General features: G+C 43.9%; 1 protein-coding gene across 1 annotated transcript in view; it reads right to left on the bottom strand.

Moving 5' to 3' along the window:
* EBF2 (EBF transcription factor 2) overlaps positions 1 to 26338 on the bottom strand; it is a 192907-nt gene that overhangs the window by 22057 nt on the left and 144512 nt on the right. The window contains exons 8-10 of the mRNA XM_078445431.2: positions 19668 to 19785; positions 18026 to 18156; positions 17007 to 17133 (exon numbers count right to left, since the gene is read on the bottom strand). Of these exons, the coding sequence (XP_078301557.1) occupies positions 17007 to 17133; positions 18026 to 18156; positions 19668 to 19785 (376 nt within the window). The remainder of the gene's footprint in view (positions 1 to 17006; positions 17134 to 18025; positions 18157 to 19667; positions 19786 to 26338) is intronic.

Genomic DNA, 26338 nt, shown 5'->3' on the forward strand with positions numbered 1-26338 from the left:
GTCCACCCTTAATTTCTGTACCTCATACTTTCTACTTTTACATTTTGATTGTTCGGTTGTCATCTTCAGCTAATATTACTATCGTTAGACTTTCTATGATCCGTCTCTTTTAGACTAATTTTCACATTGACATTAGGCTTTGTCATTACATTGACAATAATTGAAATACTCGAACTGCTTTCTCTCTTGTGATACCATAACTCTTCCATTGTTACGTTTTTCACTGGTTCAATTCCCCAGCAGTCAGGTTACATCAGTAAGAAGAGCTGAATTCTATCCAAGCCCCTGCAATGAGACAATATCTTTTTGTCTCCCTCATATGTAAATGACAACTTCTCTGGATATAGCACTGCTAGGTACCCTGGTCTCCATTCAAGATCAAGTTTCTGCTTGTGTTGCTTGTTCTTACCCTTTGGGTAGGGGGTCAGAGGAGGCCTGGAGGGGAATGACGGGTGCAGCCTTCTACACATCCTCCAACACAACCCTGTTTGCACACACCAGCACACAATTTCTGGCATACTGATGACACCAAACTGGCTTCAAACATGAAGACTAGATTTCCCCTATTTTTGTTGTTGTTGTTGTCGTTTTCTTGAAAATATCCTCTGATATTTTCTGGGGCTGAGGGCAGATTAAACACTTGGACTCAAATTACCATTTTATCCAGAACCACATGTGAGAAAACCTGTGTGTATAATTAGAATCCTTCCATAAACCTTTTTTTTTCCCACTTAGCATTAAAACGTCAGCAGTTTCTGAATCCTTTTTCTTTAATAACAGTATTTTTAGTGGCTATAATATTCAATAATGAAAATCGTTATTGCTGCTGTTAGAATTAACCAAAGGCTTGCTGTATTACAGGCCTTTTACATACGTTAGCTCGTTTAATCCCCATTACAACCCACGATATGGGTTTTATCCCCATTTCGAATGTGGTTCCAGGCAGTAAAGGTGGAATTTGTGTCCTGTCTTCTCTAACTCCTAGGCCTGTGCTCTGAACCTTAGAGATGTTGTCTCAAGCCTTATCCAGATTCGCCAACGGCCGCCTGGGTCAAAGGCTACCCCTCTGCACTGAGCTACTGGGCTGAGCTGGTAAAGAGCAGAGAGTGTTGGCAAGTGGCCATGCCACCTTCTGCTTCCACCCACTCTTTGCACCCGCCCTTCTGCCTTCCCATGCTTCCTCTCTAGCTTCTGGCAAAGGGCTGCAGATCTCCAAAGCGAAGCCTCGCCAGGTTGCCTGACTTCGCAGCCCCTGAGTGTGGGAGAAGGCCCCATTTGGTATCAATCAGCAAACACAAACAGCTGCCCAGGGCTGCAGGGAGAACAGACCTAGTGACAAAATGCTCTAAATCAATCATTGCCCTGTCTGTTTTCAAACCGGCACCATTTCGTTACCTGAGGTACTGATTTTCTTATGTGGAGAAAATGGAAGTTATAGAAATTAGTATGCTCACAATGTGTTTACTAGAAAGTAAGGGAAGATCCCCTAAGGTAGAAAATCTAGCCCCTCCGAGGGCCCTCCCCCTCCTGTCTCCACTACTGTCCTTGTCCTTTCTAGCCATTTGCATGGCTACTCCCCCCCCCCCCAACCCCGCTCCCCCGGCAGGTTCTCACTCCGCCTCACTACAGCTCCAGGGGTCCCCCCATGACCACCACTAATCCCCATATCCCTTGTGCTTCCTGCCACTTGCAGAGGAATTCTCTACGGCTGGGCTTTAATCAGTACACAGAAGTGGGATGTAGATGGAAGTTTCTCTTGCACAGAATTGATCGCACATTTGTACCCACTGTTCTTCCCGTTGGATGGGAAACCACCAGGTCCCAAGGGTAATGTCTGCTTTATCTTGCCTGCCCTCCTCTCCTCACTCCCCACCCAAATCAGAAATAGCAGACTATCTTGACCACACCGGGTTAGCGATGCAGGTTTTAAACTGAGAAGTTGATCAGGCATTCTCATCTATTTCTGATGTTGAGTGTTTTTTGGCAGGCCCCTGCCAGACTTCACAGCAAACTGTGGGAGGGGTTCTGTGTGTATCCCAGATGAGAAGACAATGGTAAAATACACTGTCGCCTATACGGACAGGGAAAAAAAAAAATCACACGCATGTACACATGCGCGCATGCACACACACGACTTCGTTTAATCAAGGCACGTCTGAAGCACAAATCATGAGCGGTGCTTAGTCAACACCAAGCCAAAAGAAGAAAAGTCGGTCAATGCCTCCAGTTTTCGGCCGTCAGAACATCCAGGTTGAACTGGACAACCTTTACTTTGGTTCCAAACTGACTTCCCAACTGACCAGCTGGTTTTGCATCCTGTCGGTTCAGCCTCACATCGAATCCCGGCTTCCCTCCTCCCCATCTCCCTGGGTGTTCTCTGACATTTCAGGCCTCGGCGCGAGCCAAGCAAACCTCAATTAGCTAATGAGGTGCCCAAGATCAGCACCAAGACTGCCTCCGAGGGCCAACCAGATCATTAACCACCATCATCAGTGTGAATTTCCAACCTCTCCTACCACATGGAGTGGGGGGTGCTGTGAAACGCTGCCGGCCCCTTGGCTGACAGGGACACAGAGAAGTGCTAGCAGGGCAAAAACAGAGTAAATTAAAAATGCACTTCGATCTATAGGCTCTATTTATCTATGTCTTTCTTTAGTAACATCACATTAAGGTAAAAGGTCATATCCCCGCTGAAATATAATTTATATTTACCTTTTATTAAATAATTATGGCATGGCATGAAGTTAAATATTACAGAAGCTAATCAAGGGGGAATTCAATAGAGAAAACTCAGACATGAGAATTTCGTCTTTGCTATACATAGAATGTCTTAATCCTCCACTGGGAGTCATTCGGGTTTGCTTAAGGAGTTTAATAATACACATTTCAACTGCCACAGAATCTAAATCCCATTTGGATCAGCCTTGGAAAAACTTTCATCAATACCTTGAGATTTCATAATATTTCTCCTGAGAGCCTGGATCTTATGTGTCATTTCTCATTTTGATTGCGGGTATAATATATGAGGTTTCTTACATATCTTGGATCCGGCAAATAGATATAAACTATAAGCAGTGTGTAAAGGTTTTATTTTATAAGTAAATAGTATTTAACTAAAAATATCTACTGGGAACCACTCATTAGAAAAAAAGCTGGCTGGTGTTCAATATTAATTTTCCCCAGAGGTTGGTGAGATGTATAAGTTCTATATGATTATTGCTTTCCTTAAAGGGAGGCACAGAAACCAGATAATGCCTACCCTCTACTTCTGTTTCCAAAAAAAATATAGGGGACACTGGCTAACATGGAATGGGGAGTCTTTGTTACAGTTCTGGTCAACCCTCAACAAAGACAGCATTGACATTGCAGGCAGGAGGTCATTTATGCCCTTGGCCGACAGGAGTACTCATCACAAAAATGGCGGCTTCAAAGGCTGATCAAATTCCTTTGCAGAAATTTGAGAAGAGACAAATCAGATGATGTGGTGAGGGAAGATCTGAGTGCTCAATTGGGCTGTCACTCTAGGATGTTGGCCTGGGTTTCAGCTTTCCTCACTGGTAAGTCTTCAGCTGGAGCCTACGATCATCATGGAGTGTATGGATGGCCATCAAGAGGCCAATAAAATTCTAAAAGTCCGAGCCTAGCTGTATGTTTGCACATATGTGCATTTATCGGCAACAAAGGATCTTCACTTTTATTAGATATGCATAGAGCCCACGGTCCACTGAGGGGTCTAGACCACATAAATAGAGGATCTCTCTAGTCCTAACTGGAAATCTTATCCTTCTCCAATAATAAAGAAAGCAATGGAAAAGAATCAAATCTCTGCAATGTGACTGCCAGACAAACACCAAATCAGAAGATGGACTTTGATACGCAAGCGAAGGGGAAAAACTGCATCATGAATACCTCTCTATGTGGCTCTGGTCAAAGTCCTGTTGACAGGACAGGAAGGTGGAGAACAACTCAGCATGGGGAAGAATTCAGATGTACAGAGACCAGCTCTTGCCTTCATGTTACCTCTAGGACTTCTCCATTCTGCTTTTGCCTCAGTGTCCATCTCTTCAAAGAGCCTTGAGCCTCCATATTGATTCCTGTGGGGTCTGCCTTCTTTGTGCTTTGATTTTAGTTTCTCTCTCTCCCTCTCTCTCTTTCTCTCTCTCCTCACCTTCCCAATGTCCTTGTCCAATCATCTACCTTCTGCCCCACTGCTCATGTGTCCAACATGCAAAGCCTACGTTCATTTCTTTTAAGGCCTATGTTCAATTAACACCTTAATGCTCCCAAATTAAATTTTTTCAGAGCATTGGCTAGCCAATGGAGGTAAAATTGGTCTGGCCTGGGATCTGCTTTATTCCCCCACCCATGACCGACCATACACCATCTTCTAGGCCAGGCGGACTTTGGTTTCTCTCTCTGCAAAGACAGAAGCTTGGGCGAAAGGGCCTCTAAGATCCCTTGTAGGCCCTTGCATATGATTCGAAGGCTATTATTTATCTGGTGCAGTGAAATTCTTCTTTGAGAAGTGGAGACGGGTGGGGCTGAAGCCATAGGCTGTTGAATTACATCGTCGTTAACCTTTGCTACATTAAAACCTTTCCCCACATCCGTTTGTTTCAATGTAGCAAAAGTTCGGTGTCACCAATTAAAAAAAAGGACAAAGATAATATAAGAACACATTATTAAGAGGCGGTACCCGCCTTCGTGGATACAGGAACAAGAACACGAGGTGAGAACCAGCAGTGCATAAGTGAAAGATTAGACTGAAGCCTTTGATATTTAATTTTAAATGAAATATTAATTTAATATTTAATTATGCTTTGGTTTCAAGAAAAACTGCAGCAGGAAGACAGATTGTTTGAAGAAGGGAGTAATATACGTGGTTAAGGAGACAACTGTAAAAATTAAAGATAAATTTCAAGGGTAAATCTAAATGCCACAATGGAGCAGTTATGAATATGATCACGCTCTCTGTAATGTGTATTTAGAATATTATAGCCGAGAGCACCAGGCCATTAAGGGGCTGAGATGTCTCCAGTGAAACAACAGCCCCCTATTCTGGGGCTTCCAATGGAGACATCATTCTTCAGACTCAGCTGAATGATGGATCCGAATTTTACAAGAGGTGGGGGCAGAGGCGACCTCAGTAAAAGTGCAGGCTACCAGGAGGGCTATTGATTCAACCTGTTTCCAGGGTGAACAGGGAACAATTGTACTCGGGCCAGTTTTTGATGTCTGAACTGGGTATTTTTAACTAAAAATCAGATTCATTTCTTAAATGGGAATTCTTTTTTTCAGGGTACCGCTCTAAGAAAAAGAAAGAACGAAACGTGAATTGCAATGAGCTATTCACATTTGCAATCCCACTTGCACACCTGTGAGGGGCAGCTTTGTGAAAAGAGGACCCCACGCCCTACACCAAGCCTCGGGTGTGATGTAAAGGTTTGTGGAAAAATCCAGGTCTTCCATTTCTTCTCCCAACTGCTGCCTGTTCTTGGCCATTTTCTTGTTAACGCTTTGTCTTGTTAACACATGGAATCAGATGCAATTGTTTGTGCTAAAGCAAAAGGTAAGAAGGTCTCTGGGGACGGAGGTGAGGTGACATGAATTTTTTGGCTCCTCAGCGTCCCAGGGTCCCCATCCGTTCTCATTTGCCAACATCCAAGTTCAACCACACACCTGGGCAAGCAGCTCCTCCGTGCGTGCCTGGGCCACCTGGGCCGATTAGGTGTCTTCTGCTCCTTCTGTCCCCCTTTGAAAACCCACTCCCCCTTCTCTCCACCTTCAGAGCCCATGTTCTCAGGCTGCCTCGGCCCCCTCTGGCCCCGACAGAATCCTGATTTCTAACCTAGTCCCAGCTATGAAGAGCACGGTGTGGCGGGCCTTTCAAGAAGAATCCACCTTTTTCAGAAGGGAACACATGCCAAAAAGCCCACCCTGGATCCAACGGTGAAGAAGGCGAAGCCACGTAAAACTCATCCCAGAAACGCGTGCCCCCCTGCCAAACGCCGACGGGAGTGAACTGGACTTCTATTTCGATATTTCTAAGCATATGCATTTGCAAATCTATACCATTTCATTTTCCTCATGAGAGATATACCTTCCTATTTGTTCACTTTAGGAACCTGACATGCAGAAGGGTTAAGTGATTTGCAGGAAAGTTGGGACTCAAATCCAGGCCTCCAAACTCAGTCCCTGTCTTCCACTCCAGCACTAGGTTCTCTCTTAATAAGAAAGTGGAGTTGGTACTCCTTTCCCAACTTCAGTTGTTCGTGGAGAGGATAGTTTCTATGACTTCTAGGGAATTGGAAGCACTCCATAGAGTCTCAGCCGATCACACGACATCCCCACTTCGCAATATGGAACAGCAGGGCACAGGCAAGGCATCGTCTTCTTCTTTTTTTAAAAAATCTTTTTAATGTTTATTTATTTCTGAGAGAGAGAGAGGATGAGCAGGGGTCGGGGAGGGGCAGAGAGAGAGGGAGACACAGGGTCTGAAACAGACTCCGGGCTCTGAGCTGTCAGCACAGAGCCTGAGGCGGGGCTCGAACTCACAAACTGTGAGATCGTGACCGGAGCCGAAGTCAGACGCTTAGCCGACTGAGCCACCCAGGCGCTCCAGGCAAGGCATCTTCTGAGCCCCTCCGTGCTCACTGGCCAGGCTTATCTCCTGTGCATTTCCTCGGAGTACCGGCCAGAGAGGCAAGGCCACTGGCATTTGCCAGGTAAAATATTGGATGAAGCCAAAGAGATGGCCTTGGTGTAATTTCTTCTATTTGCTATACGGGATTGCTGAGTAGCATAGGTCAGTGGTGAAGAAGGCAGCTTTGAAATGAGACACCTAGGACTGCACCTATCTCGGTGACCTTAGGCAGCAGCATTCTCATCTATAAGGTCGAGATACTAATAGAATCATCACCCTGGGGGAAAAGCAGTGATGATATGAGCTCGTGAGATATGAGCCTGGCCCTACCTCCTCAAACGATGCCAGATATGACTACTGAATTCGTATCATCATTTCTTTTTCTCACTAGTCCTATCTGATGACAGAACTTACGGGAGACTTCTTCACCAACAATCAAAACGTTTATACCAGATGTTTAGGCCAAAGAACCAGAGGAGTAACACTGAAAAGCTGTACTCATCTACCCCCCTATCCTCGATGACCTGCCTTCAAAAACCATGACCTCTCACTGGTTTCTGTGGGTGGTGCAGATTTTATCATTATAAACTGTGGCCATTCTACCCCCAGATGCACACTCCAGACATCCCCTTCCTGCACCCACAAGACAGCCAGGAAGCACCTGCACAACCAATAACCATGATCCCACTGGGCGCCTCTACCGCGATTATTTTTCTGCCCTCCAAGTTCACTGTGGAAGGGTCTGTGAGGAAAGCAGAGGTCCTTCTTCCCTCTGAGCCCCGGCTGGTATACCATGCCTCGGTCCCCAAGCAGACAGAGGCAGTCGGACCTTTCCTGAGGAGCTGTATTCTCACGTGGATCTCTCAACTCCACAGCAGCAAGCCACACTTTAGCAAACCACGGTTGGAAGAAAACAGATCTGCAAAGTCACACGTGTGAAGCAAATGTGTTGTTTTTCAGAGCCCTGATGCTGTTTATGCTGTACTTGGCGCAACAACCACGGGGAGCTGATTACTGCCTTTTGGCTAATTATATCAAGTAAGTTACCTCTAATAGGCTTGGGTTTATTATGATGGTGTATCCTTGGATACAGCAACCATCAATGGTTGGACCTTGGAGCCTCCTTTCCCACCTCCTGCTTCTTGAGTCTCCTAGAAAGTTCCACCTGAGAGTAAATATTATTGTGTTCGCAGTGCAACGACTCAGTCTCGAAGGAGCTGCCCCCGTGCGCAGGGTACTTTACCAGCAAGAAAGTCTCCACGACGGCCTCATGAGCAGGACTCAGGCTTCTCAAAATTGTTTCTTTGTTTAAAATACAGATTCTCAGACCCTCCCCAAAGAGAATGATTCGGTATGTCTGGAACGAAGCCAAGCATGATTCTCATGCTCAGCCAAATTAGGAAAACACCTATGGGTAATAGTATGATTAGTACCAGAGCTTTACAGATGAAGAAAATGAGGCTCAGGAAGGTTAGCTGACTTGTCAAAAGGACAAACAAGTCATTGGTGCCACAGCCGGCATCCGAAAGCACGTCTTCTGGCTAAGTCCAGTGCACCCTCCCCTTGGATGCCAGCCGATCGCTGGTGCCCAGTCTGTCCCCACTAAAGCTCTCTAGATTTCTCAAGGTTTTCTTTTCCTCTGGAATCAAGATGCGATTTTCCACGTGACCACTGGAGCTGAGTATTTTGTCTAGACCTCTAGGGGTTTCTGACACACTATCCTGCAGCCGAGCACATTCTGAGGCTCCGAACGTGTGGCTCAGGAGGCCGGGCTGGCTGGAAATCCATAAGTTCTCTCCCCATCACCACCCAGAGAGAAGGTCAGGATTCTCCAGGCTCCCTGAAGCCAGGCCTCGGCTCGGGAGGCATTGTAGCCCCACCTCCAGTCACGGGGGGAAGCCACTGCCTCTCCAGCTCTTGGACCAAGATTCCGGATGGGCTGGAAAGTGCTTTCCATGTTGGTGGCTGCTCATTGAGTGGGCAAGACCAGAGATCGCCAGACCATTTCCTGTAGCGCCTGGGCCCCTCCGTGAATAACATTAGCCACTTGTCTCTACCAACCCTAGTCCCATTTGGCTCAGTAACCTCAGGTAGAAGTTTTTAGAGAGAGTGACCAGCCTCCTGAGCCACCTGAACAGTGTTTGTATTTTTATTTTCTTCTCTATTTGTGAAAGAATATACTACTGTGTCCCTACCCTCCTCACCCTTAACTGCTTCCCATGGTCCTTCTTTCTCAAAGCCAGTCTTCTGGAAGAAGCTTCACTGCTTCCCTGGCTGGAAATACTCTTTTTTGTGCCTAAAGAATCAAGTCGACCAATGTGTGTTGTTTCAGAATTTAAATATGGGGAACATTAATTTTTTATACCACATTTTCTTTGTTTAACTATTAATTAAAAGTTACTTATTTTTTTCAGAAAGTAATAAATATAAGTAAGCAAAACTTAAAATAATAACAATAATACCAACACCTAGAAACCACCATTGTTAAGACCTTCATATGCAGGGCTTTTTAATCTTACTGGGGTTTTTTATACAACTATTCCTTTTTCATATATATGTGTATGTGTATGTGTGTATATATATATATATATATATATATATATATATATATATATTTAAACACACATACATACATACATATATGTATACACACATATATACATACATGTATATATGTATACATGTTCATTAAATCAAAAGGAAAAGGACAGAGAACATATTCCTTACTTGTGATATATTATCTTATGTATAAAAAGATTCATTTGTTAGCATAAGCTTATTTTATGCCTACCATTTGTCAACAACTATGTTATGCATGTGGATAATTATATATATATATATATACATACATATATATATACCTATAAAATATATATGGATGTTATATATATATAATATCCACATATTATATATATAATATGTGGATATTATATATATTATATATAATAATATATACAATATATGTAATATATTATATATATAATATATGGATATTATATATTATATATTATATATAATATCCATATATTATATATTACATATAATATCCACATATTATGGATATTATATATAATATATGCACATTATATATATAATATATATGGACATATAATATATATGGTTATTATATATATAATATATATAGATATTATATATATATAATTTATGCTTTTTTTTAACCTATATCACATCTTTCATGCAACTAAATATTCATTCACAGCATTACTTTTAACATCTAAAATGTGTTTCAGTGTAAAGAGACTTCATTATTTATTCAATGAGTCCCCTAATGGACACTAGGATGTTTTCAATTTTCACTACCACAAACAGTGTTCCAATGAACAGCCTTCAGGCAAACTGAGCTATTTCCTAGGTATACATTACAGAAAGTGGAATTGTTGGGTCAAAGGGTATATACATTTTTAAAGCCAGTGCCATCAAGGTACTCTTTAGAGCCATCTACTCTCCTGCAGTAGAGTGTTAGAAGTCCCACTTCCTTCTAATTTTGCCAACTTGGGTATTTTCATTTGTTTAAAAACAATTCTTTGCCAACCTGACAGGGAAAACAAATGTTATCCTATAGTCGCCTTAATTTGCATGTATTAGATTATTAATGAGATTGGGATTTTTAAAAATACGTTTGCTGCTAAACTGTATTCCTTCCTGAATTAACTCCTGATATTCCTTGCTAGCTTTTAATTTACATATCTTTCCTTTTCTCCTTAGTTTGTGAGATATCTAACATTCATCACTTTATCCACAAGGCATAACATAGTGGTTGACAAATGGTAGGCATAAAGTAAGCTTTTGCTGAACAAATGAATGAATCTTTTTATACATATGGTAATATGTCACATGCAATGAATATGTTCTCAGTCTGTCCTTTTCCTTTTGACTTAATGACCATCCCCCTGACATGCAAAATTTTTCTTTTTATGTCATCACAGATTTATGCTTGATGGTTTCCTTGGGGTCAAGGTTAGCAAGGTTTAAGATTATAATATTTTGAAATGTGTACATTTTTTTAATGTTTACTTGTTTACTTTGAGAGAGAGGGAGAAAGAGAGAGAGAGAGAAAGAGGGAGGGAGAGAGAGAATCTCAAGGAGGCTCCACACTCAGCATGAAACCCAATGTGGGGCTCGATCTCACGGCCACGAAATCATGACCTGAACTGAAATCAAAAGTCACCGACTGAGTCACCCAGGCACCCTGAACTGTGTACATTATTCATGCAAAACATCTAATTCAAATATTTCAGTTTATAATATAAAATTAGTTATCTAACTTTTTTTTTTAATGCTTAACTAGTGAGTCCATTCCCATTGGTTAAACATCCCATCTTTTCCACATTGACTGAGATGGCTCCCTATGTATCCATAGTACTCATGTGTACAAAACCTGTTTGTTTTTAAATGTTCTCTTCTGTGGCATAACATTTCTATGTATTCCTACAAAGCCCCATATTCTTCTAATTACTGAAACTTGCAATAGGTTTTAAGTCTGGAAGAGCATGGCCCTTCTCATTTTTCAAAAGGAGGGGTTCTATTTAGCACCTTTATTTTTCCAGGTGAACTCTTGTAAAGTTTCCCCAAACATTTTGTTAGTACTTTGATTGGCATTGTGTTAAATGTATTCATTAATTGACATCTTTACAATATTAAATCTTCTCACCTCTCCACCAGCTGGAAGTATTTTGGCCTTCCTCTGAACTCCCTTAGCACTTTATACCTTTTTAAAAATCCCTTTCTAAACTATACCCACCCAATTTTTCAAACTTGAAACCTGAGAGCTGCCTCCTCCCCTCCCTTCCCCAACCTTCACCCCATCCAATCAATCATCAAGTGATGCCAACGCTACCTCCTAGATTCCATCCCCTTCTGCCTGTTCCCACTACTGGTACTCTGGTCCAAGCTGCCATCATTTCTGGCCGGGGCCACCACACCGGGCTCCGGCTGACCTCCTTGAATCCACCCTGGCTTCCAAGCCATTCTCAACAACTCAGCCTGAATGATCTTTTAAAAGGCAAATCTGATCATGGCACTCCCCGGCTTTAAAATATTCCAATAGCTCCCCATGGCACTCGGGGTAGAACCAAACGATCAGCCCCAACCCTCCCTTTCCAGCTCGACGCCAACCTTTCTTCAACTCATTCTTTCTTCCCTGTTCATAGTGGCCATCATATATATCCCATTTTCTTTCTTACTCCAGGGCCTTTGCACCTTCTGCTTCCTGTGTTTGGACTGTTCTCAGCTTTCCCCATTATCTCAGTTTAAGAGGGTTCAATTTCCCAAGCATATGTCCCCAGCATCCTATGCAACTCCTTTTTAGGATTCATCACATTTGTAATTACTTGCTCAAGTTTCCATGGTAATAACCCTGATAGTAAAAGTTTCCATGGTAATAACCCTGATAGTAAGCATAGGAATATTATTAGTAATAAATACTTTTTTTTTAATTTTTTGTGTAACGTTTATTTATTTTTGAGACAGAGAGAGACAGAGCATGAATGGGGGAGGGTCAGAGAGAGAGGGGAGACACAGAATCGGAAGCAGGCTCCAGGCTCTGAGCCATCAGCCCAGAGCCCGATGCGGGGCTCGAACTCACGGACCGCGAGATCGTGACCTGAGCCGAAGTCAGACGCTTAACCGACTGAGCCACCCAGGCGCCCCAGTAATAAATACTTTTGAATAATAAGATATAGTCGCTCCCCCTCCCAAATGCTTACATACAGAGGTGTTCTAGACCTGGTTTCCACCAGCTCGTGAGAGCAAGCTGTTAAATTTTCAGAAACTTTGTGAGCCAGCTGATGTCATACTGGTAGCTAGAAATCACCCACAGTCAGAGTATTGCACCATGGAAATCAGCAAATACTACAAACCCTACTGCTCCCTCCCCCTGGCTTTTCCCAGAAGAGCCAATTGTGAAACTTTTACCAGCACGCCACTGTTTCCATGCCCCATATTTTTAGTCCTCACCACAGCTCTGTAAGGTAGGCAGCCCGTTTTGTAGACGGGAAGGCTATGAAGTGAAGTCACGTATACAAGATTTCAGAACTATTTAGAGGCATCCAAGCAGCCCAAGCTTAGAGCATCACTGGCTTATCTTCACATCACTGCACCATAATGAAGGAAGGATCCTGCTGGTCTGACTCATCTACAGTGTCCCCAGCACATGGCACAGTGCTAAGCACAGCAAACACGCTCCACCAATATTTGCTTCCTGTGGGGTGCCTGGGGGGCTCAGTTAGTTAAGCATCTGACTTTGGCTCAGGTCATGATTTCGTGGTTTGCGCGTTCGAGCCATGCATCAGGCTCTGAGCTGTCAGCCCAGCCTACTTCAGGTTCTGTGTCTCCCTCTCTCTCTTCCCCTCCTCCACTTGTGCTATGTCTTTCTCTCTCTCTCAAAAATAATAAACATTAAAAAAAATTTTTTTTAAATATCTGCTTCGTGAATAAGTCGATAAAATCTCAGCACATCAGGAAAGCCGAGCTATTGGTTAACAATAATTGCTAAATAAAAGATGCCGGGCAGGATGGCCAGAGACCTGAGTCCTTATTCTGACTCTACCTTGAATTCAAGGGGCCACTGGGAACAAGTCACTTCTGCCTGGCTCTCAGTTCTCCCATCAGCAAAAGAGGGAGCTTGACCACGTGATCTTCAATGGCTCATCATCTCTACCGTTCTTGGAATTTACAAGTAAGATAATATCTATTATTTTCATGGTTATGTGGGCTCCTCTTTGCCAAACACTTTGTTTCCACAGGCTGTGGATCACGGCCTCTTCTATTCTGTCTGGCAAGTTCCTACTGTGCTTTAGAAATGTCACTCCGTTGTCACCTCCGGGAAAGCCCTCACTGATTCCCCAGAGTCAGCCACTCCCTGCTCAGTGCTCCATGCGTTTATACCTCTTATGGGACTTAAGCCAATCATCATAATCTCCATGTGTTCGTCTCCCCTTCTAGAACTGTAAGCTGCTAGAGACATACTGAAATTACTGATTTGGAGCCTTGAGCATAATTTAGAGCTGATGTTTGTTCAGTGAATATATGAAGCGCATGGATACCTGGGTGGGTCCCGCCCTCCGAGATTCAGAGATACCTGGTCTGGGGCCCAGGTGTCAGTGACGTAACGTGCAGCAAAGGGTGAGGACTTCTGCTGCAGAGACAGTTTTCACATGTACACACACATATGCGTGTACAAGCACACAAGCCCTGGTTCCACACGTCCACAGCCTCCCTGAGGATTGATGTCTTTCATTACTTCACAAGAGAGCTGAGGATTGGCTGCAGTGTGATTGCTATTAGTCCTACCTGTCCCCTCACAGGCCGATGGTCACCCATATACAGTGAGTATACTAGAAAAAACAGAGATGCCAGAGTCCTAAATGTGGCAAGTGCCCCCAAAGTGAGACCCATTCCTCACCTGACTCTGGGGACAGCCCACATTTCTGCTGCCCTCCAGCCCTACCAACCACTCCTTCTCAGTCACCTTCACAGGCTCCTCCTATCACCCCGAGCCCTACCTGCTGGTGCTCCTGAGGCGCCATCTTGAGACTTCTTCCATCCCGTAGCTACACTCCCTTCTGTGGCCCTCTCATCCAGCCCCGTGGCCTTCAATCCTGTCTGGATGCCGACTGCTTCCCTGTTCAACATCCTCCGTGTCCTCCCATTCAAACCCCTTGCTCTATGTGCCCTTCCAACCTTGTCTCCCATTGTCCTCCCCCCCCCCCCCCCAATGCTACTCCAGCCACAGGCATTCATGCTTTTCCCTGATGATGCCAGGCTTATTCCGACCTCTCAGTCTATAATCTGTTCTCTGCTTGGGACGCTCGCCCCCAATTCACTGAGAGTCAGACACTGTGCTAGAGAACACTGAAGAGCCAAACAGAAACACAGGCCTGAAGAGTTCCAGGCACAGAGGGAAGGCAGTGTGAATGGAGACGAGAGAAAGTGAGAAAGATACGGAGGCAGGGGGACAGCTTTGCACACCTGTGATACAGGTCTTCACTCAACGTCCCTTCCTCACAGCGTCACTCGCTGACCACCTCACCCCAAGCCCTCCCTCATTCTCTATCCCTTACTTATTACTGTTGAAATTGTATTACCTGTTTTCTGTGTTGTCTGTCTTCCCCTCTAGAAGTCAGTTTTATTAAGATGAGGGATTTTCTCTTGCCCATTTCTACATCGGAGAGCCTAGACATGTGCCAGGCCATGGTAGGAGGCATGTAAGAAACACTCATTTAAATGAATGAGTAAACTGTGTCCCTCTGGGGGCGAGAGCAGCAAATAGCTTACTGTTCCTGCCGTAAACACACACACACACACTAACCCTGAGAGAGAAAATTCAAAGGTGGAATTTTAAATAAATAAACCTAAAAATTACTCTCCATCTACTCCTCATTGATATCTAACCAGACACTTACACATAAACGAGAATAGGAGGCTAGATCCAAGCGAGAGACGAGGACGCTATAAAATACGATTAGAATTTCGTAATGTGCCTGATACATTTTTTCGGTTCATATGATTCTTTCTCTACACCCCTTATTTTCTCCTTCAAAGTACAATGTCCTGGTTGATCTTCCTGCCTTCAGTCATTCCCCTGATTGACTCAGTCTTTATATCAATAGCATTTGTTTTTCTTACGATAACCCCGTTGAGTTACTCTCCCTTGCCTGGGAACACTTAACGTTGTCTTACAAATCGAGCCCTAACTCCCATACGAGGCGCTTTTTTTTTTTTCATTTTTTAAAAAATTGTGGTAAAACATGCATAACAAAATATACCATCTTAAACCATTTCTGAGGGTACAGTTCAGGCGTGTGACATACACTCACACTGTTTGCGACCCATCTCCAGCATTCTTTTCATCTCACAAAACTGAAACTCTGTACCCATTAAACATCAACTCCCATTCTCCCTCCCCCAACACCCGATAACCACCATTTGATGTTCTGTCTCTGACTTTGACCACTCTAGGTACCCTACAGGGCTCTCAAACTGTTTTATGTTTTCCTTCCCTCCCCTGCGTGGCTCATGTGGGCTAAGTTCTGGTCTAAGTTCTACCTGCGTGCATTGCCACAGCTGTAAACCAGCCCTCTCTTCTCCAGACACCTGCTCACCTCACCCACTGGGCCTTAGCATGTGAGATTCCCATAGCTGGAACATTCTTCCTTCTTCTCTTTGCCTATTCAAATCCTCCCCACCCTTAAAAATAGTCTTTGGGGGCACCTGGGTGGCTCAGTCAGTTAAGTGTCCGACATCGGCTTGATCTCGCGGTTTGTGATCTCACGTCATGATCTCACAGTTCGCGGGTTCGAGCCCCGTGTCAGAGCCTGGAGCCTGCTTCAGATTCTGTGTGTCTCTCTCTCTGTCCCTACCCCGCTTGCGCTTTCTGTCTCTCTCTCAAAAATAAATAAATAAACATTAAAAAGACAGTCTTTGATTTCCATCTCCTCCTTGAAAACCCTTCCTCCTACTCTAGGCCACACCAAACTCATATTCCATTCATCGGAAACACTAAACATTTTGAATATTCAAATTCCTCAGCTCTTCTGTGCAATATACCATCCCTCCTCCCAAAGTTTCTACATTTCCAAATAGGAAGCATGTCTTATAAAAGTCATTGCACCTTCCAGGTAGAAAAAGTAGACACAAAGTAGATATTCAACAGATACCGAAATAATAGATAATTTCCACTTCCATAAAATTTTAAAATACTTTGAATCAGTCTGTAGTATCATTGGGTAATTTTTATGAATCTTTTTCTTTTTTTTTTTTATTTAAAAAAAAATTTTTTTTTTAACATTTATTTTATTTTTGAGACAGAGAGAGACAGAGCATGAATGGGGGAGGATCAGAGAGAGGGAGACACAGAATCTGAAACAGGCTCCAGGCTCTGGGCTGTCAGCACAGAGCCCGACGCGGGGCTTGAACTCATGGACCGCGAGATCATGACCTGAGCCGAAGTCGGCCGCTTCACCGACTGAGCCACCCAGGAGCCCCTATATGAATCTTTTCCAAGAAAATTTAGTCACAGCCAGCAACTTGGTCTATTTTTTTTTATCTGATTGCTTAGACAAAATTCCACTCTAGGTGGTTCCAGCTGAGTTAAATCTATGAGGATATATACTCATGAAATGAACTCCCGTGATCATCTCTCAGACTGTTGAGAAACTGCTTGCATAAAATAAACTTTAGAATCAAGTCTGCATTTCCCCAGTCAATACCTATCACCCAGTCCACTCTTCCCACACTAGTAGAAAGGCCTAGAAAAGGTAAAATCATTATAAATTGGAGACACTGGGAGCTAGAGCAAAGGTGAACCAGGAGCCAGTCTCCCTTGGATCATTTTCTCACCCACCTGTGTAAATGAACCTCCCAGGAGCTCCTTTGCAGAACTGCTTGGATTTATAAGATAATGTCACTTCCACTACTCCAGGGATGTGCCGGGGAGGAGTCTGCACTCGGATGGCATGAGGAGTTATTAGCTGAACAGGCAGGGAAATAAAATACCTGTTATACAAGTTATCACTGAGGATATGGAGAACAGGAGCATCTCCCTCAACAACCCCCCGGGGCAAACTGGCTGTACTCACAGTGCTCCAAACGCTCCAAACGCCCTGTCCCTGTGTCGCACGTGTTTCTCTCTCCCACTCTGGAATTTCCTCGCAAGGTAACCTGTCTGGATCCTTGCCTCCCCACCAGGGCTGCTCAAGTCCCACCACCCCCTGTATTCACTCCCTCCCTGCTTCCTACACTGCTACTCTCTCACATCGTGATTTGCCACCTTCCATATCCAACCCAGCCCTGTACTCGTCTTTTTGTAATGCCTTGTTGGTTTTCTCATTATGACAGTGGAACATACCTACTTTAGACAATTTGGAAATTATAGAAAAATATAAAGTAAAATATTAGCATTGCATAACCCAGAGACAGCCACTGTTAATCTTTGGTGCGTTTCTAGCGTTTTTCTATGGATGCATGTCGTGTAATTGGATTTTATATCTGTAGACCTTGTTACCCTGAATTTTTTTTCACTTACCATTATAGCGGAAGTATGATCCCCTCTCCTGTGTCATTAGAACTTTGTCAAAACCTAATTTTTAATAATGGATTTTAACCATTCCATTATTCAATATTTAGGCTATTCCTAATTTTTCACCATTGTAAACAACGCGCAACAAATATTTATCTTTTTAAGGGACTCGTGCCTACAATAAACTGTGGTTTACGTGTCTTTTAATTCTTGGTGACTCGCTCATAGCAGGTACTGAACAACAGGCAATCACGTTTTTGCTGATGATCCAGGAATTACACTTACCCAAATCAAAACAATCTTTGGGCCAAAGAAAATCAGGGAAGCAAGTTGCCTTTGCCTACCTCACTCCATACAAGCATGGTCCCAAACACCACTTGGAGGCCATCAAAGAAGTTGTCTCCAATGATGATGACCATGGCTCCTCCTGTGGTCCAGCCTTCGCTCGGGCTAATGGCTTTGATGCAGGGGGTAGCTAGGAAGATAGGAAAGGAAAAGTCAGGGCTGTCCTTTGATGGTTGAAATTTAGAGTTTTGGGGATTGGCTGCTCTTGAAAGCTGTTGGTTATTTCAAGTTCAAGTTGAGCTTTGCTGACTTGCCATCATTCCCTAATTGGTTGCTGGTTTTCACCAGGTCATTAAAGCCTAATGAGTTGACCACTATATATGAAAACGTGGAACACTTAGCTAATTGTGCAAAGGGTGTTTTTAAAACCCTGTTGTTTTCCCCCATATTTTTATAAGTTGATCACACTAGAAATGTGTAAATCCCTTTTCTCTCCCCACCTCCTCTGCCCCAAGATGTTAAGATTTACAAGGCCTGTTAATGTGCTAGCGAGAGGAGAAAGTAAAATCTATCATAGTTGAGTTTTTTTCTGGCTCTATTAAGAGACAATTTCTAATCAGTTTCCTAACTTTGTAGGAAGGATTCCGCCCCCCCCCCCTTCTTCCATATGTTCAAGGCCTCTGGACTTTACATCCCAACAGGAACCCAATATGGTTTTCAGGCCATAACTAAAGTCAATCCATCACTCCATTTCCAAAGTTGACAGGGTCAAAGGTGGAGGAGAACTTTGGCAGGACTCCAAAAACATGAGCCCCCTTTGAACAGCCAGTCAATCACATCCAATCAGTCAAAAGAAACTGGATGGGTTCCTAGTTCTGAACCCTGGGATTTTCTTCTCCCCTTTCAATGCCCACTGTGGGAGAATTAACACCACTCCAAATTCTTTACTGATTCAATCATTTTCTTTCAGTTCATTAATTCCTATTTAAATTGATACAAGACACATTTTAAGGGCCAAGCTGGAGCGGGGGCTGGTGGGCAGTACACAGCAAAACATCACAATAAAATAGTAGCCTAGGTTAGCCATTCACCCCCTATAACAAAGCCTTACCCAACCCTGGCGAGTTGGGGAGTGTGAAAGATGGAATTTACTTAGGTATTTGTCAGTTATCTTCCTTGATATGCTTTAATTTTTTGGACAACTTGAAGTTGAACAGTTACCAGTATTTCTGACGACTCTAATGCACATGGAAAACTACCCAGAGCAGATCGTGATTTCTTCTTGTCCAAGCAAACAAAAATCAATTAGTGTCAATTTCATTCTGCGCATTGTTTTGCTTTGCCCACAATCTGTTTAAGGGTACATCTGACACTTATTCATACATGTCTGGCAAGGTAACGTTCCTGTTTAACCAAGATGTCATAGGCCCACGTTTGCCTGAAATGCCCGTCTAGCGAAAAGAAAAACACAGAACTGGATGGAGGAGACGGTGAGGCATGGGGGCCCGAGTGTGGGCTGGGACGTGTGTGGCGTTGCAGCAGAATAGGCAGGCATCCGTGTTTACAACTTCACTTAAAACCCACATGATCTTGTGTGCTTTCTCCGCTCCGGCTTAGACATAAATGGAAAATTCAAGCCAGGACAATTGCGGACATCTCGACCTGTGTGCCGTTCTCAGCCCAGACAGCGGGCAGCCCTACCTTCTGACGGGTCCAGCCTTCTCGCTCGCCGTCCATGCTTGGAGTTGTTATGAACAAACATGTTGTCAGAAACAGCCAGCACGTGTCCATCCACATTCACCGTTGTTGACAACACGACCTGTGTATTTCAGGTGAAAGTGGGGCGGGGGTGGAGTTAGTTGTACATGAAGTAGTAGAGGCCGTAGCATACTGATCTGCCAGACTTCCCCATGGCTAATGAGCGACGGAACAGAATCTTGGGCCAGCACCATGCCCTCAGCATCTCAGCAGGCCATCCCCTCATAATTATGGCAGAGCCTTCTGGAGAAAGAGGCCACCCGTCACTCGCGTGTTGTTACATATTTGCACGCAAACCACGCCCAGGTGATGAAGTGGGGAAACTGGCCATCCGCCTGCTGGTTCTAAAAACCTCATTCTCAGGAGCGCCTGGGTGGCCCAGGAGGCTGAGCATCTGACTCTTGGTTTCAGCTCAGGTCTTGATCTCATGGCTCATGGGATTCGAACCCCCCTTAAGGTATGGACTGCCAGCGTGGAGGCTATTTGAGGCTCTTGGTCTCTCGATCTCTCTCTCTCTCTCTGTCCCTCCCCTGCTCTCACTCTCTCTCTCTCTCAAAGTAAATAATAAACTTTTTTCGAAAAGATAAATAAGAACCTTGTCCTCTACCACAGGACTTGGACAATCGTTCCCAGCTGACCCTACATCTGTAGTCACACCAAGGAGCCGATTGTGTGTGCTCAGGAAGTGAAGATCTCAACACCAGTGGGGAGGTCATTTCTCCCAGCTTGGAAATGGGTTCTCCCACTTCTAGCGTGTGCTAAAGCAATACTGGGCACCAGGATGCTTCCCCGGGGAGTGGTCTGCGGTGGCCCCGCCCACTCGAGAGCTGCGGCAGAGATGCTCTGATCTTTTGGTGAGTGGATGAAGAAGCTGGAAGTCAGTGTTGAAAATGTAGGACAGTCGGTAAATCTAAGCAGAGGAAAGGGAAGGGATGGGTGTGGAGTAGTGGAAGGGCATGGATTGGGAATGAGATAGAACTGAAACGCCACACCTGCTATTCCCCAACCTTGTAACCTGGGACGAATTACTTCACCTTGTCTAATCTCTTTTTTTCCTCATCTGTAGAACATACACAATAATGCCTGTCTCAAGGGCTGAATAAACAGAGGAAGGATAAGGTGAGATATTTTTCATAAAGCGTTTGGGGCAGGGCCTGGCACATGCCAAATCGGGATGACGTCCGACCCTAATTGCCTCACCTCTGCCTTGTTTGACCTGTCAGTAGGACAGGTGACATTATTCAGTGAGCCCCTCCCATAGCGTAAGCTCCGGGGAGCCTCTGGAAAGGCAGGCACACAGGCTGGGTACCAAATTTACGAGGCAGGGTCCCTACCCTTAAAAAGCTCACTCTCAGGCTAGAGAGATATGGCTAACACATCAAACCAATAGCATACGAAATGAAATCCAATTGAGTTCTATGTGTGTGCCTTAGATCAGGGGTGCAGGGGACATTCAAGACGAGATCAGTCAAGGCCAGAGCAGTTGGGAAAGCATAGCAGAGGTGGGTGGATTTGAGTGCACCCACCACCTGCTTGACCCAGGAAGATGGGCCATGCTAGACATGAATCTTTTTATTCATTTATCTAGTTATGCATGCAATTATTTTGAGAAAGTAACGCGTTATATACATATTCATGCATATGTATAGACCTCTTGAGGAAAGACATTGAATAGGTACATAATGAGGAGCCGTATTTAAAAATGACTCTTCTGTCTACTCCCAAATTAAATTTGCTGATATTCTACTGGTAATTTTTCTGCACACCCCTTCCTTCCTTATTAAATGAAGGGCGGGAGGAAACCTTGACCCTGCCTTATCTCTAATATGAAATAAGATTCATTAGACGGCACTTAAAATTTTCCACTACGAATAATTTCAAGCAAACAAAATAAACAGAATAGTATAATAAATCCTTTTTTTAAGTTGAAGCTTACATACATTGAAATGTACAAGTCTTTGCTGCACAGCTTCGACAAAGAGATACATTCAGGTAATTCACACCATATCAGGACAGTGAACATTTCCATCTCCCCAGAAAGTTATCTTGTGTTCCTTCTCAGTCAGTCCTATCCACTGCCTAACCCCCACCCAAGAAAACCCTTCTGAATTTTTTTTTTACCTTAAATGGAGTTTTAGATGGTATCTTTAAAACATTTTTAATATATATTTTAATGTAATAGGGTTCAAGCAAACCCCCATAAGCATAAGTCCACAAAATATTTCACCTAGCCTGGTGCTGTGGGTATGACAGTGGCATATAGGAATTTTCCAGGGACATAAGTGGGCTTCAGTCATTCATCCCAAAAGCCTACAATGAGCTCCTGCTACGTGTTGGGTATTACATCAGGTCCTGGAGATTGAAAGACAACAGAACGTGTTCCTAGTCAGCTACGTGTCCTTCCCGCACTTCAGCTCCTCACTTGGGAGTGCACCACAGGTACGGTGCCCCTGCCTCTCTGTGACATCAAAATGAACTTAAAGGAACCTTAGTTGTCACTCAGAAAATTATCGTCTATAAGCTCACAATTCAGGGATGCAGCCTTGTCTAGCTCCGGGTCTGTTTTTAACTGTGCCCAAGTTAACACGTTAGGAGTCTGGGGAAAGTCCTTCCAGAAAGTTCCTATCGTACGGTGGCCACTGTAAGATGTAGACATCCATCACTCTCTCACACGTGCGCAGAGGCACAAGTTCTTATCGGGACAAGCATAAAATGGCATCATAGTCAAAGGAAGAGAGAAACTAAGTCTCCTAGCGCGGGGTTAGAATGAACACGGAGGTTGAAAGCACTCACCTCTGTATACGCTCGCCCTCTGGAAACAATAGAAGGCAGAGGAAAAAAAGAGGAAGCGGACCACCCTTGTAACTTGTATGTGCGGATGGGTTTTCAAGGACATGGCTGCCACCTGTGGGAAAACCTGAAAACGCAAGGGTGCTTCTGGCTTTAATTGCCAATGAGCCGTCCTAGGCACAGTGAGGGGAACCCTAGCCTGTCTGAGGATTATGTGGCCAGAAAGAGCATTCTCTCTGAGACCACGTTAATTCATTCCACAAGCTTCTTGTCATACTGTACTGTAACGCTGCTCGTGCGTCCCTGCCACAAAATGTGGGGCTTTCTCGAGCCAGCTGATTTCATCATTGTGCATTTGGGTGGAGTGAGATTCAGTTCCAAAGTGAACATTTCCCGAATGACATACCCTGATGGTTCAGATGCACTTCATTATTTTCTATTAACAATGGAAATAAATTTTAATCTCTTGCTGGCTAGCGCTGGCCTCTCGTGACAGCAAGGGAATTAACCTGAATTATTTCAGTGTCTGCAAAATTTATTACAAGACTTTAAATTATGTCCAAATGTATGTGCGTGTGGGTGTGTATATATATAGATACGAGGCAAGTTCCCATTTTTAATACTCCAACCTATCTTAGACTGTGAGGTATCTAGGAGAGCCTGTCAGTGAAACGGACTTGGCAAAATGTCGAGGACTTAATGTTCAGACTCCACCGCGTGAAACCAGACATGTTTGTTTGTCGCTCTCGTACATGGAGGCACACGCCAATATTGACTTTTACGCACATTCCCTCTACTCCTGGAAGCAAACGAACCGCATCGTGGAGGCGAAGACGCGCTTGGTTCACCGAAAGCTTCGAATTTAACTTCCTTCCCTGTTTTCTGGTGAACGATGACAACACCGATATTATTCTATTCAGACAAGTTAAAGTTTCTGAATGTTCGGGGACTAAAGGAAGTAGAATGTGCATTCCAGCATCGCCCCACTCCCAGGCCTTCCCCTTCCACAAGCCAACTTCTTTCCCCTAGTGAGTATTTCCTGGGTCACGAAGGCTGACCTTTTCCATCTGGAATCAATCAGTCAACCCCTGACAACTTCCTGAAACACCTCACTCCATTTCCTGTTCTCTCCCCCTTCTCTCTTTTCCCCTGGTTAGCTTCACTCTTCAAAACTGCAGGCCACAGCAGCTTAATGTTAGAGGGTCAGACACAGTTAGACTCCAAAACACTACACAAGGACACCTTTGACCTTCAAAAATCTTTACATCTTAGCTAAACAAATCAAGGTCAACATTTCTTACCATTACCTTGTTAACTATTTGTATGCATCTCTGCCAACGATCTTCTGATCATATAACCATCAATACTACGTGCTATCTCAGGCTCATAAGCTGATCTGTTTTAGAAGTAGCAAACTTCGGATTGACAAAGGATTGCCATTCGGAGGTTGCTGAAACTGAAAATCACGGGTATTATGGCAAACCTATGGAGAATACGGCCTACAAAAGAGCTTCGATGTCTCATCAGTGTCTCCGACCACCTAAACCTGATACCTTGTCTTTTCTGAAGCTGTCAGGCTCTCTTGGAACTCCCGTTCTGCTGGCACAGCCCGAAAGAATGCCAATTAGGAATACAGATGTCCATAATTTGTGTGGGATGGACCCCCGGTCTTAGCTGCTGACATCGTGACAGCTTTCATTTGTTTCTCATATCTGGTGTATCTGTATTTTAGCTCAAAGCTCTCAAAGGAAAGCCTGCAGATCTGAAACCCACGCTACTGTAAATTATAGCTCTCCCCAACTGAAACATTTCAGTTCAACCCAAAAGCAAAAACTAGCATATTCATGCAAATATTATTTATGACATGGCACTTGTAAGACAAGTTTCCAAGAAAGAGAAGTAGGGATCCGTTGAAATTGTTTGCATTTAAAAAAAATTTTTTTAATGTTTATTTTTGAGAGAGAGAGAGAACGCAAGCAGGGGAGGGGCAGAGAGAGAAGGAGACACAGAATCCGAAGCAGGCTCCAGGCTCTGAGCTGTCAGCACAGAGCCCAATGCGGGCTCAAACCCACGGACCGCAAGATCATGACCTGAGCCAAAGTCGGACGCTAAACTGACTGAGCACCCAGGCGCCCCAAAATTGCTTGCATTTTTTAAGTGACAGTAGCTTTGCACTTCTCGCAACTCCCTATTTTGCACCGCGTGATCTCTAAGTTTTGGTGAAGCCAGATCAATATGCACAGACCAACTGGAGAGTGGCCGTGTGCGTTCCGTTCTGAATCAGCCAATTAAATGGCAGTTTTCGCTACATGAATAAAAAGTCTGTATCTCCCCTTGAAAAGTACGAGAAAGTTGTAAGAACAAAATTTACAACTGTGTTAGCAATCTGCTAAAAGTACTCAAGAAAACTGATTGGCTTCCTCAAATTATATTTTTCTTCTCATTATCTAAAAGTACTCCCATGTCCCTCGTTCTAATAATTTATACAAAGCAGGAGCTGAGCTGTAAAGAGGTCTTTCCTGCCTATACAAGGCCACGGCGGGAGTTACCCTTTAGGTGGGCACATCCATTAACCCGTACAACCAATTTGCCACGAAAGGAACTGTCCCTTTGGTATCAGAATGATAGCATGCAGCCTGGGAACCTTTACCAACCTGACTTATCCCCACCCTTGAGGTATTTTTTATGTCTCACTCTGAGACGTCTTCGGCTTTTTGGAACATCACGCTTTTGGTTTTCTTTTTAACATCTTTCCTTCTCAAAGCTCTAACTGTATGGCTTCGTTGAATTCGTTAAGTCAGAGGAACGACCAGCTTGGATTCTACCCCCAGCCAGCCTTTCTCAGCTCCCACCCAGGTGTTCCTACAAAGGCCCTAAGCCTCACACAGGAGGGTGAAGGAAAAAGAGAAGTCAAAATGAAAAATGGGTGGAATGACTACACGATCTGCTTTTTGAAACAGACGAGAATCCTAGTGTCTGTCGTCATGAGAGAATAATTACACTGGTTAGAAACCTCCCCATATGGATCAGAGCTCCTGCTTTGAAAACACACCAGATTCCACCATCAGTCAGACACGTTTCCCCTCCATTTCAGTGAGGGTCATGCACCTTCTAGCTGAACGCAGGGCCTTTCGTAGTTTAATCTCAGTAAAGCTACACTATGTAGCATTTATAGCACACTCAAGGTGGAGGGCTCTCTTATACCTACTCACAAACACGCGTCCACCAAGCTACATAAAATGGCCTCGAAAATTCCTGTTATTTTGCCAAGTATGGAAAAAAATTCTTTATGACATTTTACATCTGGAAATGGAATTAAATTCATGATGTGCTTTTCCCTTATAACTGTTCAGTTGCTATATATGTTATTTCAGCTTTCCCAAAGCGTAACTATTATGTGGGATTTTATTTTCCACCTGTGGTAGGAGGAAAGAGACATAGAGACCATTAAAGGGACAGAGAAAATCAAGACAGACTTCTGGTTGTGGTAGGCAACCAAGTCTGGAGTCCACAGCACGAGAAAAAAAATACTCCACTGGTGTTTTTATACACTGGCTAATTCTCACATTCGACAAGGGGACTCTGATGAAACAGTTTTGTCTAAGCCTCCGTTAATTCAACCCAGGCTAACAACAAACAATTGGCTACTGAAAATTGTTTCTCCCCACCACTTTACTCTTGGCACACGTCGTATTTTCAAACCAGATTTAAAGACCAGATTCTTCTTCGTTACTGGACTCCAGGGTCTCCAAAATTACCTTTAAACACCTACCCCACAAGTATGGATTTTGTCATCTTTTTTTTTTTTTAAAGGAATTCCCAGA

This window comes from Panthera onca, chromosome B1 (assembly GCF_046562875.1).
Source record: "Panthera onca isolate mPanOnc1 chromosome B1, mPanOnc1 haplotype 2, whole genome shotgun sequence".
Lineage (NCBI taxonomy): Eukaryota > Metazoa > Chordata > Mammalia > Carnivora > Felidae > Panthera > Panthera onca.